The sequence below is a fragment of the Rhineura floridana genome, chromosome 6, assembly GCF_030035675.1.
Source record: "Rhineura floridana isolate rRhiFlo1 chromosome 6, rRhiFlo1.hap2, whole genome shotgun sequence".
NCBI lineage: Eukaryota > Metazoa > Chordata > Lepidosauria > Squamata > Rhineuridae > Rhineura > Rhineura floridana.
In genome coordinates, this window is record NC_084485.1 from 121,576,792 (window position 1) to 121,594,153 (window position 17,362).

The window sequence follows — 17,362 nt, forward strand, 5'->3', positions numbered from 1 at the left end:
GGGCCACAGACATCCCACCCTTGCCTTAGAAAACTGGATTTGGGCCAGTTCAGGACATCCAGCTGATGAACCCTGTTATGTTAGATTCTTTTTTGCACCCCTCTTGATTGAAATCCAAAGTGGCATGTTGGGGCCAAACTACACATTACACACAAATACATGCAACTCAGCTGCAATAGCCCTCCACGGTGCTTCCTTTTTTTCTTCACCAGGAAAAGCCACTTTGGAGTGCAAAAACACCATTACTGCCCACTTCCCTTCTTTAAATTGATCCTTTCCAACTGTTTTTTCCTGGAGAGTGAATCAGGTCTCTCAGGATTTTATTATGGAGGTTTTCTTGTAATGGGCAGTTAGGCCCTTACCTTCAGAACAATTCTTGAGATCCAAAGCCACCCAGTGAAACTCATGGCTGAATGGGGATTTGAATCTGAGAGTTCAATGTCCATGTCTAACACTCTTGCCACCTCCCCAGGCAGAAGTACTACACTCCATAAAAACTACTTGTTCTGCCTCTGTTGTGAATAGTTTCATGACTAAATACCAGCGGGACCCCCTCCAGTGATAGATAATATAGGTATGTAAGTAATTACATATGAATCTAGATCCTTTAAAATGCAAATGAATGCTTTATAAATTCAAAGATTTAAGATTATTATCAGTTCAACCCTTTTCTACCAGAACACTCTGATGCATTCCTCTAAAAAAAGAGGCATGCATAACTTACGTGGTAATCCTTCAGGAGGTTTTGAGTAGGAAGGAGATTTATCTGTTAAAAAGACAGACAGAAATAAATGATACTTGCTTCAACAGAATTTTATACACTATATCAGCAATCCCTGTGTAGAGAATGCAGAGTAGGAAATATATTAAGAAATCCATTCAGAACTGATTAAGCCTGGGTTAGTATGTAAAGGGGGGATCCATTTCTCTCTTAATCACAGCCCTATACACAGAATGTGCACACAGTAGTGTTACATAGGTCTACCAGGTGCTCCCCAAGCATCTCCACCCAGCTGCTATTGGTTTTCTCCTACAATAGCACTCCTTCCCCTTTTGCTGGCTTCTCCTTCCAGCTGATGATGGATTTGGGACCATCATCGTCTTATTCATTTCCTGTCTGCAGCAGCAGTAATCTTATGTGCCTTGCTGTTTCTAAGCATAACCGGCTTGATGTAGCAATCCATTCTTATCACATAATGGCCTCGTCACACATTATGGCTTATCTACAGAGAATAAAGGCTCATAGACAAGACAGTTCATAAAGTCCAATGGATGCATCATTTCTTGCACTGTTACCACCCTGCTCACCATGATCCTGCAGTGGTAGCATAACCAGTTTTCAAATAAACCTTGCTGCAATCTAAGCTTTTTTGTCTTTGAAAACAACAACCCAACATGAGTTGTATTGTTAATCTGGGGGTGGGACTGGACATATTTCAAAGAAAAAAAGAATCCCTAAGTGGAAAGAATTCAGTAGGAGACAAGTAGCCATACATATATTATATTTGGCAAACTTTTTATTTTGCTTTTTAAAGAGGTGATTCAGCACTTATGTGTATAGGCAACAAAACGATGGGAGGGGGTTGAAACCCCTTTAAAACTCTCATGCATGGAGGAAAGGAGTTGCCCTTGTCATATGTTATATTATGGATATTGTCCAGTAAGTACCCATCACAGTGACAATTGCCTTACATTTTCCACCAAAGAAAGCACTAGTTGTGCAAGCGGTGGGGAGTGTTTGGGTTTGCCAGCAATTAAGACTTCTTGTTTCAGTGTTGTGACAGAGGTCCTATCTGAAGGAAAGATATTTGGATCCACTGCAGCTGAAGGGTTACAAAAGCACAGTGATCCCCCCTACCCCGATCATCTGTACAAATCTTAATAGTCGCCAATTTACCGAAGTAACTGTATCATTTTAGCTCCACTGCAATATTATTATTTAATTACACTTGCATCACACAATTATTTGCTTCATGTGCAGTCTCCCATATCATCTCACATGGGTTCACCGCTGCATTGTGGAATGAATGAGAGACACTACAATGCAGAAATGCTACCAAAATGCATTGTTAAAAGAAAACCATAGACCAGCTCTAGAAGTCTGGCTAATTTCATTGGGAACTGGTTCAGTAAGGCAATGGGCTGAGCCTGCAGAAAACAGCATTGTAAAGTAAAACCTGGAAGAGTTTATTTTCTCCCAGACACGCGACCATACCACCCCATCAATACTAAAGGGTGTCATGTGCGTGACGTGTGGGAGTGTAGACATTCTGAACTGAACATTCTGTTCCGACTCCCTATCTAATGGAGCCTTCAAAACTCTTTGGCTTCTGGTGCAGATCTAACAGGAATGGATCCAATAATATGGTTTGCAACAATACACACAATAGCTGGCCTGTTTTGCATCAAAGTAGATGATAATCAACTTCTTGGGGATATAAATGCTCTTATTTAGTAATTTTGTGGGCTACTGTCATTTATTCTCTAAACCTTACACGTTTGCTGTTCGGCCACAAGGGCAGTTAACCTCAAGCAAAGGACAGCTTGATTCATGATGGAGACGCTGTATGCCAACAAAGACACATTGTTTGTGTGTTATTGCCAACTAAGCTGGACTTCTGAAAAATTCTATGAATTATTCCACCAAACATCCCACAATTAACCTAGCCTGACCTAAGCGCACCATGTTCTTTATCACACTGTTGTCTTCTTATGTAGACACAAAATAAAATAAAAATGAAAAATAATCTAGTTCAATTTAATATACCCAGGCACTAGATTACTTTGTGAATCAGAACTACCACTAAAGTTACTATTCGTCCACACTGGATTGTTCTAGTTAACTGAAATCAGTGGAAAGCTACAGAGTAGGGCTAGAAAGACTCAAAAAGGCATTCATTTTTAATGGTACTGTTTGGAGATCAAACATTTTGGCATTAACCTTAGTAGATTCATTTGTGTTAAATGAAAAAAGTTGCAAGACTCCCTGCAGCCTTATACAGTTAAACAGAAACAGTTGTTCCGCAAGTCCCCCAAAGCAATGCTCTATGGTGTACCATGAACTGCTTAAATGCCAAAAAAGCACACTCTGCAGGACTGAGGTTAAAGGATTTCTGATCCTCAGCTTTTAAATCTCCCTGGAAAGCATTCCAGAATTTCAAACAGTCCTAGCATGCAAGGGAAAGATTTTGATCTCCAAGTGAAACCACTAAAACCCTGTAATTAAAGTGCCATGTGAACACTAAACAAGAGCAGGCAAAGCCAATGCTATTTAGAGGTTTTAAAAATAAGTTTAAATATGCATCCCTGCTGCTGCTGCTGCTGTTATTGTTAAAGGGGCACAAGGAAATCATATTTTGCACATAGAACTATATTGTTAACTGTTACCTCTCAACCGTTTACCATACATATAATCTAGTGATTTTGAAAGCACAGGGCTTTACATTTATCTCTACATTCCTTGCCCACCTTCCTCTTTCTCAACCATATTCTACCATCAACCTTCACCATACGATGAGTAAGCAGAGAATACAATATCCTCCCCTCCCCCATGCACTGCATTTCCCAGTCTTTCATTTCCCCCCTTCAGTCATGCATTGGAAAAAGTATGCATGAACTTGAACATAAAAATTATTGACTGTGGCTTTGGCTGACTTAATCAGTGACTGAAAAGCAAGAAGGGTCATTCTTTTCAGTAATATTGTCTGGCAAGAAAGACTGGTTGCTTTTTGTGTCAAAGTGGAAATGTAGGATCCATTTGTTATTGGCTGACTTAATGTCATGCTGCTCTCCAATAGTTCAGAAAACTAAGAACTGAATTCTGGATGCAGACTATACCCTTGATATATCATCTACTACACAAATTCAAATGATAAACTCAACAGCAGAGGCAGAAAATGTTCAAGTGAACAAAAGGGGAGGGGATGCCTGAAAGGATATAATTTTTCCATAGCAAGAATGCCATATTCTGAAATAATAATAATAATAATAAATTAGCCCATCAATTCTGTAAGCAACTTATAACAGAGCAATATTAAAAATATATAGTTATTAAAAACAATAAACTCTAAAAGACAGCAAAAGAAAAAAATCCTTACAACAGAAAGAGCATAAATATACCATCCAGATAAAAAACACTATTTAAAAGCCTGAGTGAATAAGAAGGTCTTAACCAGGTGAAAAGACCATGAAGAAAACACAAGGTGAGCCTCTCTGGAGAGGCTATTTCATAGCCAAGGTGGTAGCCACCTGCCTAACTTCACTTGACAGGGACATCTTGAGCAGGACTTCTGAAAAGGATCCTTAAGGTTCAGGTAGACATATGTGGTGACCTTTCAGGTAACCTGGTCCTAAGCTGTTATTAGACAGGACTCAAATTATCCCATATTATAGATGCATGTTTTTGTGAAAAATAATCTTCCTATAAAAGATAAATTCACAGATTCTTTGGAAAACAAAGTTCTTAGCATTTTGCAGATGATGTTAAACGGCAAACAATCACACGTCAAATTTATAAGACTAACATGAGTCAATGGCTGCAAGGGAAATACAAAATTTGTCCTCCTCCACTATTTCAAATCTCTGACATGTTCAGCTAAAAAGTAAATTAGCAGTCACTATATATCAAGATCATCTTTTTTTAAAAAAAGGAGAAAAACAGAGCCACAACAAACCGAAGAAAAGAGTCCCTTTACAACAGTCTTCAGTTCTACCCCCACAAATGTTCACTTTTTGCCCATCAGAAACACTGGAAGCTATGTATAAGTATTCTAAAACTGGAAAAGAGAGATCAGGTGTCAAAATTATGTATTCTGTTTCATGTCTTGGTATCAATCCTACTAAGAAAGCTAATGAAACCAATAACTGACAAACTAGTTTTCCCCATAGCTTTCAGTCCAAGATGGTGACAAGTCACACTGATCTGAAATGAATGACTGGTAACATTTTACATTTAGGACAAAGCAGTGGTAAAAGGATGGGATTTTATGGGAAGTAATAGTACTACTCTGCTTAGCATAGGTAAGTTCCACCTGGGGGCACAGTACTCCTTTCTGTGCAATAGGTTTCACAGTAGTGTAATCCCACTAATTTTATTCTAAATAAGTGCAACTTGCAACAAAACACTGAATTATGAAGTGTTCCTGATCAGGACTTTTATTTATTTATTTATTTAAGGCATTTATACACTGCTGAAATTATTAGCATTTTTAAGTGGTGTACATAAAAATAAAACATACAGAAAAAAACAGTTAAAAGTCCTCATATTATTATCATCACCATCATTATTATTATTATATTTAAATCCCGCCCTTCTTCCCAGAAGTAGCCCATAAAATCAATGTCAGCTAGACAGCCTTGGAGGATACTCCAATCCATTTCCCCTCCCCTGAACTGGTTTTCCATGCCCATCCCCACAGCAGATGCTCAGTGTTCGTGACCACTGTGCATGCTCAATCCTCATTGGGCTGGTTTTTTGCTTCTTTCCCTTAGGGTTTTTTTTCTAAAGGTTTTTTTTTTTGTACTGCAAATCTTGGGGTTCCCCCAAGCCTGATAACTATTTCTTTAGTGTGCATGAGTGATGCAGTTTGGGCTACATAAGGATTGCCATGCAGAGAACAGATATTAATAAATGTTAATATCTAGGGTGTGCTTAGCTAAGGGAACACAGAGAAATAGCAAACAAGCATTCTGGGTGAGATTTCAGACCCAGGGCCGGCCCCAGGCATGCTGGGGCCCTTGGGTACCAGCCAGCTCTGGGCCCCTCTGCGATCCACAGAACTTAAGCATCCGCGGACCACAAGACAGGAGCTCCCGCACTGCCCGCCATCTCCCCACTACACCTACCTTTCCATTGTTTTTTGAGGCGCGCACACGTTTGCCATCAATCAAGATGGCGGCTGAGGTTTTCCTAAGAGGCTGAAGCCTCTGCCGCCATCTTTGTTGATGGCAGCAACGCACGTGTGTAGCATGCATGCGTGCCATCAGCCAAAATGGCGGCAGAGGCTTCAGCCCCTTAAGGAAACCTCAGCCGCCATCTTGATTGATGGCAAATCTGCGCGTCGCTAAAAACAACAGAAAGGTAGGTAAAGCGGAGGGATAGCGGGGGGATGGCAGTCCGCGGATGCTTCTGCTGATCACAGAAGGAGAGTGGAGGGCCCCCTGTAGCTCCAGGGGCCCTCGGGCCAGTGCCCCACCTGGCCGCCCTTTAGAACTGGCCCTGTTCAGGCACTTTCAAGCTCCACATGGTTAATAACCAAAGTACAAAAAACTGTCACTAGACCCTTGGAAACCTATTGTTAGGAAAGTTGTCTAAAAGACAAAACTAGGAATAGTGATAATCTGGGATATTACTCCCAAAGAGAAAAAAGATGAAATCCCCAAAATGACAATGGAGGTGCAACTTCCTGTAGAGGAGTGCTGAATGGGCTCGAAAGGAAGCTGTAGTATTCTTGGTTATGTGGATACGAGAAGGACCCAAATCAGAAAAATTAATTCTGGTTCATGCATTTATAGTGGTGGTCTTGCAGAAAATATATACGCTGGAATTTATGAGTTGTATCCAATGTAGCACTAAGTTAAATTCATTGAAGCGGTACACTTGTTCCACTGGCAAAATGTTTTAAGCAAATGGAATGTTTTTGCACAAGAGGTTGCTGGTAATTTTGTTGCACAATAGAGTGTGCAATCTGTTGCGCAATGAGTTTCTACTAGCACAACTGTTGCTTTGGATTCCTCTGTTGCGCATCATTAAAACTCATCTGTGTGCTAGTGCAAGAGCGAACAGAGAATGTTGGTCACAATGTAGCTTTTAGTCAATGATTTAAATGAATCTATCAATATTCTTATTTATGATTGTTTAAAAAGTTGTCTTTGATGAATCAGGTAGATTATGTATTAATTTTTTTTAATATAGTGCTTAGAAAAATTGCAAATGAGAGGCACTATCTTATGAAAGGCACAGGCACCCCTTCTTTCACACAGAGGAGATCTCTCTTCTGAAATGTTTTCAGCTCAAGTATGTGTCTGCATCACCTGAAAACAAAGGCTTTCAGAACTTATTTGTATGCAAATTTGTGCAGATTTAATTGATCAATTGATCAACTAAAACGGCTAATTTGGTAAGATTCCTTTAATTGGGTGACAGCCCTAGCTGGAATCTAAGTTCTGAATGACACTGCCAAAGTTCCTTTGAACATGATGATTGCATGGAACAAAACTATTAAATTGTTAAAATTGGTGGTATATAAAATAGAAATGTTGGCCTCAGTCCTGAAGATATGATGTACAGGAGGACAAGTCCCACATTCTTGCAATACAGTGGGAACATTTTAGGGCAGGCAGGTGGAGGCTAAGTTGTAACAAAAAAGCAGGACAGAGCATTCCCTGAACAACCTAGAAATGGTCAATCATGGCAAAAAAAAAAAAAAGTAAAAGAAGTGAAGAAAGACCCTGAAACATGAGTTTGGCAGTGACCAATTAGACATAATAGTTGTTTTCCCTTTGAAGGCCACATCAACCACAAAGAACAGCCAGAACATTTAATATTTTTTAACTGTTACCTCCTACAACTCGAAACAGGCTGAGAATCATTGAGAACATGCATAAATGTCACACAGCTTGAGGGAAAAGCGTGTGCAGAATAAAAACACGTCCAACACCATAAACCACCTTACATATTTGGGTCCAAGGGTGTGAGAACTTTTACGTTATTTTCTTCAAACAGCATCCTGTATCACATAAAACTGCCTTTGAAAGTCCACAGAGTTTCAAAAGCAGCTTGGAATGTGGCATAAAAATGGTTGACATTCAAGAAACACAACTCCAAAGCCTCCTTGGGCACATGAAACTAGTTGTGGAGTTCTTTGGATCCTGGCCTCTGACTTTCTGTCAGAGAGAACTCCAGAGATCTTGTTAGGCATTTGCGTGCGTGTGTGTGTTCCTGTGGCTGCTCCCTTTATTTACAAAAATACACCATACTTTTAATATTTTCAATACATTGGAAGTTCCACTGTAATTATGATGCTTAAAATAAATATTTACAAGAAAGAAATTATACAAGTTTTCAGTACCTCAACAATAATGAACTGCTGGAAGCAATTGCACAGCACTATTTAATGTTTATGAATCCCATATTGTTATATAGCATCAGAAATACATTCCTTTCCCAGCCAAGCTATATTTTCATAAATATGTATGGGAGATACAACTACAAACAAATGTTAGTGCTAAAAAGAGGATAGCGCCCTGTAGTGCAGGAACAATAACACCAAATAACAAATCTATATGTGCCTGGAGCCACATTAAAAAAAAACAAGTAGTAACATATAGTATTGTCTAATGAAATGTACTTAAATTAATAGATTCAAAATGTATTCAGTACCTTCCAGCTTCCCGTTAGGAGATATCACAGCAAGGGGTTTGGTGAAGGTTTTCTTATTCTGCATCATTGCTAGGATCATATCAACATTGAGAAAGGTGCAAGCTTCATCAGGAGGGATGCACTGCAGGAATAGAGATCACATGCGGCTTGTGAGATCAGGGATTTACCTAAAACCTTTACATTATCAAAACATATGCACAGCTGCCTCAGTATCAGTACCACTCACATATGTTTACTGAACAGAGCATTATCAAAAATTTAGGAATGCTGTGGAAAGTATCCTCTTCCCCTCCCACCACCATCTTGTTTTGCAAGCCTTACTATGTGAGTCACAGCAATGACATTGTACATTTCCTTGTCTTTGCCAGCTAAAGCCATTGATGTGGATTGCAGGCAGGGAAACTCACAATGTCAGGTCAGGGCCTCACTCACATGATGAATTGTACAAAACGACATGACCAGAGAAGATTGAAATCCAAGTATACTTATTTGGGAAAGGGTGATCTTATCCACTTTGACCAAATGAATAGCTTTCCTTCTCAGAAAAAATAAATGATTTCCCTTCCACACACAGATATGCTGAATGCTTCCATAAAGATAAATACACTATGCAAATGTGAGATAAGCAATAAAAGGAATGTAGAAAACTAGTTTAAACACTCATCTATTTCCCTTCACTATCTTCCTAAAGCAGGTCAACCTAATAATTCAACACATGGAGTTTCAAAAACAATAAGTGTTATTATATCTCAGCAGGACCTGGAAAATTGATGTTAATGCATTGTGTACAACTAATACTAAGAGCATTGAATAGCGTAGAAAAATCTGGACCACTCCCACAGTGGAAAACAATTTCTGTTCATCACCTGTAACCATCTAGTAGAAAATGTACATCATGCTGTCAAGAGCCATGGCAGTTTTCACAGGGAAAGACTCAATTAATATTCTCCCAATTTGTTAATTGCACTTTTTCATAAATACATCAGTATTCATATGATTGAATGTTTGGTAGATATATATTTTTTTTATTTATGGGTGGAGCAACATTTTTATTTCCATCCAGAATACCTACTTATGTGCACCTGTAACAATTTATGCAGAACACTTACACTCACCATATATTATGGAGTGGTAGAATAGTGGTTAGGAGAATGAGCTGTGAATTTGAAAATACTCGGTTCAAATTTACTAGTCAACCTTAGGCAAGCAACTAACTCACAGCTTCAGCTCCTTATCTTTAATATAGGGATAATAATATGGACCTATATTACATGCATATGGAGCATTTAAGAAAAAGAAAATATTCTATATCGACAATAGCAACCTATTCTTAGCAAAGGAAAATGATTCCTGGCAGTTACAATTCCACTGTAAAAGTTTGCTGCAGAAGTTACACTTCCCCCTAAGCAGTCTTCTGTGTGATCCAAAATGCCTTCAGGAAACTAAATCGGTCATATGAAGTTATACCTCTCTGTGGTAACAGAAATGTAGCTTCACACATATTCTAGAAAGCTTAGCTTGTTAAACAAAAACTTTATTTGCCAAAATTAACCATTGTAACAAACATGAAAAACTCTGCTATAAACACTGTCTAAAAGGAAGCCTTTTGCCACTTTCTCTTTCACTGACCTAGTTTACATGTAACACTAAGCCAAATCATGACTTTATGAGAACGAGCAGGTTCCCAAAGTGAAGATCACAGGAGCAGTGTTCCTCCCCTAGTTCTGCTACTGCTGTATCTAGGGTTGCCAGCTCAGAAGCATCCCAAACCCAGAGATTTCAGGGGTGAACCCTAGTCGTGTCATGGGGATGGGCCTGAGTGATATCATGGAGGCGGGCCCAAGTGATGTCATGGGGCAGGCCTGAGTCATGTCACTGGGGCAGGCCCGAGTTATGTCATTAAGCATGATACATTAAGCATCAACCACAGTTGCTTAGCGCATACAATTCAAACAAAAACATTTTTTCTGATTGGAAATTAAGATAGAAATCTTAGCTAAAAGATGGAGCCAGGGTAGGGAACATTTAATCTAGCCAACTTGCTTCTGGCAAAAAGGGTTTAAGTGCCCTCAGGCCAGCCGCGTCACCAGAAGGCCATTGTAGGAAGAAAGGAGCCCAGTGTTGTGGAGATGTTAGATGGGAGCATTCGGGAGTAAAGATGGATGCCCCCAAAGGCTGCAATTCCAAACACACTTACTAAGGGACTAAGCCCCCATAGAACTCAATAGGACTTCTCAGTAGATATGGTTTGGATTGTGTTGCTGGTAAAGCTTGACTAGGGATTCTCTGAAAATATATTCATATCCAAAAAGGATTGGCAACCCCCTGCCTGGAATGCCCTGCCCCTACCTTTTAACATGGCTGCTCCAAATTTCTTTTACAGATTTGACCCTTCACTTCAGAAACAGGTCTGAGAAATGAGTAAGAAGATTCTCTACTGTTTTCTGTCTACCCTACGAGCTGCTTTAAACTCACTTTGACAGCCAACCCAATTTGAGTGAATAATAATTGACAGAGAGAAAACACACATGGTGTGGTCTACCTTCACAGGCAGCAGCTTGGGAACAACAACAATTGCAGCCATGCTGCTCAGTATGTGAATTCTCATTTATTGGGCAAGAAACAAACCATCATGCAAACAACAAAGTGATTAATCAGTGGGTTTAAGAGGGTTGAGCAGAGCGCATGGAACCACTGTTGTTGCTTCTATGGATGAAAGGGAGTGAGGTTAAAGGTAAATGAAATGCAAGTAGAAAAATAAAAATAAAAGACGGTGATAATTTCCTAAATGCAATACCATACCAACCACAACAAGATTCCTATGAGTAAGGCAGAAAACTCAGTATCCCACAACCAGTCAGGATTCCTAACCAAAAACTAAAACTAAAAAAATCGTGGCAGCCAGTCAGCCAAGGTCACAGAAATCCCCATGCAGCACAACCTGATAAGGGGGCTGCAGTTAGTGCAGAATGCTGTGGCACAATTGCTGACATGAGTGAGACCCTATCAGCACATATTACCTCTGCTCTGAAATCTGCACTGGTTGCTGATTTGCTGTCAGGTCAAGTTCAAGACGTGCTTTCCATGTTACGGGTGCCACATAGTACTTGTTCTGCTCGTAAGAAATCAGCCCTTTAGTGTGGCAGCACCTACGGTTTGGAACTCCCTACCTATTGACATTGGGCAGACACCTTCATTGTACTCTTTTCAGCACCTGCTAAAAACATGTTTGTTTAGCCTATGCAGACACGTAGAAACTATTGTGTTTTTAATCTGTTTTTAACTCATTGTTGGTTTTATTATTTTGAATGTTTTTAAATACCTGTCTGTAACTGTTTTTGCCATTAATTTTATTGTTTTAATTCTTTCTGTAAACCACTTTGAGATTATACAATAAAGTGGTATATAAATGTAAATCTGTAAAGATATTTATAGTGCAATCCTATGGATGTTTACTCAGAAGCAAGTCCCAATTTATTCAATGGGGCTAACTCAAACAGGGAAGCATGCATAGAACTGCAACATCAAGTGATAAGGAACTTCATTCACCCATCCCAAATTCAAAATCATGCCACTCTAAGCTGTTTTGCAACTATTTATGCTTGTTTTTATGGTTACTGGATTTTAAAGGGATTTATTTGCTATTGTGAGCTGCCTTGGTTTCCAGTCTGCAACCATACCTCACAGGGCTGTTGGAAAGACTCCATACACACACAGTGGAGACGTAAAAATACACTCACCCCATATAATAGTTTATTGTCAAAACCAGTTGGTTATTGCAGAACATTTTTTTTAAAATCAAATCAAATCAGCATTAGTTTCCTACATAATAAAAGCAGTGATACGTAAGTAAGCCCTGTTTAATTGCTTTAAAAAATAGGATTGGAGGGGACAGAAAGATTTATAACACAAACACAATTCTTTGCTATGTTCACTCAAAAGTCCCATCAATTTACAGCACAAGCCTAACCATATCTACTTAAAAGTAAGTCCTATTGAATTCAATGGAGTTTACTCTGGGTATGTGGGATTAGCATTGCAGCTTTACTCCCAGAAAAGCAAGTATCGTATTAAAGCTTCATATTGGGAAGGTTTTCAAAACACTGGCCTCTTCAACAGCCCAGGAAACTTTAAGCTTGTTTGACTCCTGCACACAAGAGAAAAACACTGAAAGCTATATACTTACTCAATTATGAGATTTTCAGATAAGCAGGAAAAAACAAGTTTTCTAACTTGCGCAAGGGTCTAACTATGGCCTTGTCAATCACAACTCTGACTTCACTTATTGGCTACAAATCTGAAAGGGTGGGATTAGAGCAGCCAGCTATGAGCTTTTTTAACTTAAGTTGTGGGGCGGTGGCTGAGGTTTTGGTATATATTTCGTGAACCAGACCACCTAGAAACTTACTTTTTTTAAAAAATGAAAGCTGAGAGTCTGGAGATTAAGGTGACTCACCCGGAGACCCAGAGAGCATCCCAAAAATCTGGAGTCTCCGGGCAAAAACTGGAGACCTGGCAACCCTATGCATAATCCAAGGTTAAGCCACAGTTTGGCTTAGTGCTAGTCCTGAGCCCAGGCTCATGGCTTGTCTAGCTCCAAACAAAGCACAAGCTGTAGCCAAGGTTTGTCCTTGGTTTATTGCTCATAGTTTGTCTGGGGGAGACAAACCAAAAGCCTGAGTTTGGATGTACTGCTAAGCCAAACCATGGTTTAAGCCTGGACAGTGCAGCAGGACAGAGAAAGGAATGCTGCAGCCATGATCTTCATTCCAGAAACCTGCATGTTTGCTGGTTCACACTAAGCCAGTTTGGCTTAACGTTACATGTGAAATGGGCCAATATTTGTTTTACTTCCAGAGAGTTGCAAGAAATAAATACATTAATCCTTCCTTCCTTTGCCTTTCCCTGTGTAACTGTTAATTGATTTCCCTTAAAGAAACAAATGCTTAGCTCCTGGGCCCTGGCATGGCATCATGCACCCTGCTGCAAAGATATAGAGGATGACTGGTGCAGTCACAGTAAAGTTAACACCTCCAGTCTCTGCACCAGCATGACATGTTAAGAAAGACTATCAGGGAGGTGTGTGTGTATGCTAAAGTAAAATTAAGCCTTGATTACTGTTCTACTGATGTTAACAGTTTTGGTTAGACATCCCTCCAAACCATACCTCATTCCTATGTATGTACCAATCTACAGTTGCTGGATCAAAACTAGCAGTCTTCAATCTACATTTGTATCTTTCCGTTTAGTCCAAAGAGGGCCTCTGTCTACCACAACAAATGCTGCTGACCAATCTAAAGCGTAAGTAAACGTTATCAAATACTGACCTTGGCCAGTCCTTGAGCACCTTTTTCTTTCTTTGTGCATAAAGTCACCTCACAGTGAAGAAAGAGAAGGGAGGTGTTGAATATGGATTTGAACATAAAGCTAAACCTCTTTTTGTCCGTTTGTGCATTTTGTGTTGGAAAATTAGCTGGGATATTGTAGAACTTTACAGATTCATCTTTGGGACAAATATTTTCAATAACTGTGTACTCTGACATCTTATCAGGGTATGAATGTGGAGAAATAAAGCAAGTTTGGATTGCAAAGCCCAGGGATCTTTCAGCCTTGGTCATAGATATCTGCAGCAGAAAGAAAACAGATTTTGTAATTAATATTATACATTTAGCTTTGTCTCAGAATTACTGTCTTTTTTCATGTTGAAGGTGCTTTGCAGAGTAGCTCTGATAATAATAGAAAAGCAAATCAGAAATTGCTGACCTTAGCTCATAGGCATTCGTTCCTTGTACCCACCTGGAAAATCTAGTGAAAAAGTTTCCACCTTTGCCTATATTTATCTCCACTTTCTAAAAAATGTGGAGGCACAGTTAAAAGGTTGCTGTATTTGAAAGGTCTTTATTCCACTAAGCTCCAAGAATTTTCAAAATCAAAATGTCTCCAAACAATAGCAGAATACAATTGAACTTCTTCATGCTAACATTTCAATAAAAGTGACAGCAGCAATATATAAACAAGGAGAGATTCGCTAGTTGAATTCAACTAATTACTGGCGCAAACAACAACAAAACCTTGCACTGGCTTGGTTCACATGTAACCCTGAGGCATTGCTTGTTTAGTTTAATTTTGGTTTATCTGTACATCTAAACTCACCTCAGCCAATTATGGCTTGTTTGTGGGCAACAAATCAGAATCTGAAGTTTGCTTGTGTTAATGGTGGTTTCTCATAATGTTGGAACCTGGCTTAATCCTGGTTTGTTCTGATGCCCCATTCCAGATACTCACCTGCCTACAGAGGCATGAGGCAAGAGACAGAAGGAAACAATACCAAACCTAGGTGAAACAAGCTGTGGTTACTTTGCTTGTACGTGAGCCTGATCCTAGGTTGTTCAACAAACCATTCTTAAAACAAACCATGGCTTAGCATGATGTGCTAATGTGGCCGTTGTGTCTGAATAGGTATCCTGGCAACTGATTCCAAACAGTCCCAAATACCCCTACAGAGGCTAGGGCATGCTAGTTGTACTGCATGATAACCCAAAAGTGAAACTGTAACCATTGTAATTTGATTCCTGATATAATTATACAGCATCTCTGTGCTATTTTCTGACAAACCAATACACACTCACTCAGTAAAAGTAATGATCTTCCAAACGAAATACAGATAATGCTGAGAGTGTGAGACAGAGAGAGAGAGGGGGAGAGGGAGATGATGATGCTAAGGGTACATTTTCACCTCTATAATAAGCGGATAATAATGTCTGTTCTGGAATGGCTTCCATATATTCTATTAATTTATTACTATATTTATATCCCACTTTTCCTTCAAAAAGCTCAAGGTGGCATACAAACATGGTTCTCCTCCTCCCAATTTCATTCTCACAACAACCCTGTGAGGTAGGTTAGGGTGAGAGGCAGTGACTGACCCAAGGTCACCCAGTGAGCTTCATGGGCAAGTGGGGATTTGAACCCTGGTCTCCCAGGTCCCAGTCCAACACTCTAACCATTACACCACACTGGCTGATGAAGAAGACATCCAAGGAAGAGCATCTAGAGGAGGAGAGGGCAATTTAATCAGCATTAAGCTCCATGTAAGAATTAGAACACAAGACAGGTGGCTGCTGCTAAGGATACCGAGTTGCACAGCATTGATATATATTTGGCATGTCACATGGGATGCCCAACTATTGTTACAAAAATTGCAGTTTTATAAGAATCTTACTCTGGAAAACTTAGCAGAGCTGTCAAAAACCCATTTCATTCCTGAGGAAACTTGATACCCAGATTGAGAAATTATGAGAGCTTTAGGCTGCAATCCTAAACAAACTTACTAGGGAATCAGTGTGCCTCACTGAGCACAAGGGCTCTTATTTCTGAGTAAACATACTTAGGACTCCACTGCATAACACTTAACAGATTTCACTTCACTTTCTTTCTTGCCTTCTTTGAGCACTTCCCTTCAACCATAAGGGTTAGAAACTTATTTATGTAGGGTTTTTTTTTCTTAACAACTGGGATTCTCATAGGGACAAGCAAGAGCTGAATACTGCATGCTATCAATTGGTAGAGCTGGGGTTGCCAATGTCGTGCCCTCTAGATGTTGGGACTCCCATAATCTCTGACCACTGAAGTCCAATAACATCTGGAGGGCATCACTTTGGCTACCCTTCTGGTTGAGAGCTACTTGGAGTGGAGCAATACAGTGAAGAACTGTTACTTACTCCTCCATCTGGAATGGTCTCTCATGGAAAGGCAACTATTGGAGGGGAGGGTGGGATTTCGGCCTTTCATATAATTGTGAAAGGGGCAAAACAACTGACCGTAAGCCATTGCCAGTTGTCATTTTTTATTTCCATATTATTTGACTTTTAACCTTTACTTTGTTATCGTCTCTCCACACCCCGACTTAAATGACCCAAAATTCTTTGCTCTGTCTCACAAAGAGTGGGCCCATCAGTGAGAGGAACTATACCTAGAAGTGCTGTTACCACTCCTATGTTCTTGTGACAATTTAGGCTATAAATCAAACAAAGTGTTAAAAAAAAACCCCACCCTACTTTCTCAAAAGAATATGGGGAAAATGTGCATTAAAGGCTATGATCCTAGGGATCATGAAGCAGAGGTCCATATACATGTGGGGATTTAAAGAAAGAAAGCCATTATGCACAAAGTGTTTACGCAGAAGGAAGAAACAGAGACCTCTTGCAGATTATGTCATCAGTAATTTATTGACTAAAGAGGCTAGCATTCCGAAAACAAAAAATTAATTTCTGTCATTGGAGGATAGGGAACAGATGTCAGGCACAGATATAAATTTTCCACTGTGCAGAAAGGAGAAAATCAAGCTTGTGCCAGTACAGGTGATGAAAAAATTATAACATCTGTCCAAAGAATGAACAGTTAGGCCAGCTGGAGATCTAGAGCCAGTGGGCCTCATCCCAGTATGCCGAAAGAAATGACAGTTTTTATGAGTGTAAAAACACACTTTTTAAAGAAACACCCAACTCATTTGAAGTATGTTTCAGTGTTGCTTCAGTTTCGCAATAGGGCACAGTCCACACACATTCTCCACTGCATTGGCTTCAACTCCTCTGTGCCAGAGCAGGAAGCCAATCCCAGCAAAACCCAAGCATACCCAGGGACTGGGAGAACACACAGGCCAGCTGTCATGCAACAAAACATTTGTACTAATGGAAAGACTGATTAGAGTTGTTGCAACAGCTTCTGATGAGGGAATAGGGCACCACAAGCATGCAGCTCCTCACGAGGGGCTGTTGCAACTGCTCCCACAAAAGTGTTGCTAGTTGTGTGACATAGCAGCTGGGTGGTGCTCTATAATCTTGGATGTGCTTGGAGACTGTGGTGGTTGAGATGCACCAGTGCAGCACATAATGCTGCACATGCCACTGAGATATGATCTGATCAAGGGGGAAGGGGGAGAGAGAGAATACATAAATTGCAAAGTAAATTACAAGAAATTCA

The 17,362-nt window shown here is 39.8% G+C and overlaps 1 protein-coding gene across 2 annotated transcripts in view; it reads right to left on the reverse strand.

Annotated features, from left to right (window-relative positions):
* The window catches only part of TGFBR3 (transforming growth factor beta receptor 3), a 215,683-nt gene that overhangs the window by 13,569 nt on the left and 184,752 nt on the right, over positions 1-17,362 (reverse strand). For both annotated transcript variants that reach the window (XM_061633658.1, XM_061633659.1), the window contains exons 13-15: positions 13,708-14,004; positions 8,381-8,501; positions 725-766 (exon numbers count right to left, since the gene is read on the reverse strand). In XM_061633658.1, coding sequence (XP_061489642.1) covers positions 725-766; positions 8,381-8,501; positions 13,708-14,004 — 460 coding nt within the window. The remainder of the gene's footprint in view (positions 1-724; positions 767-8,380; positions 8,502-13,707; positions 14,005-17,362) is intronic.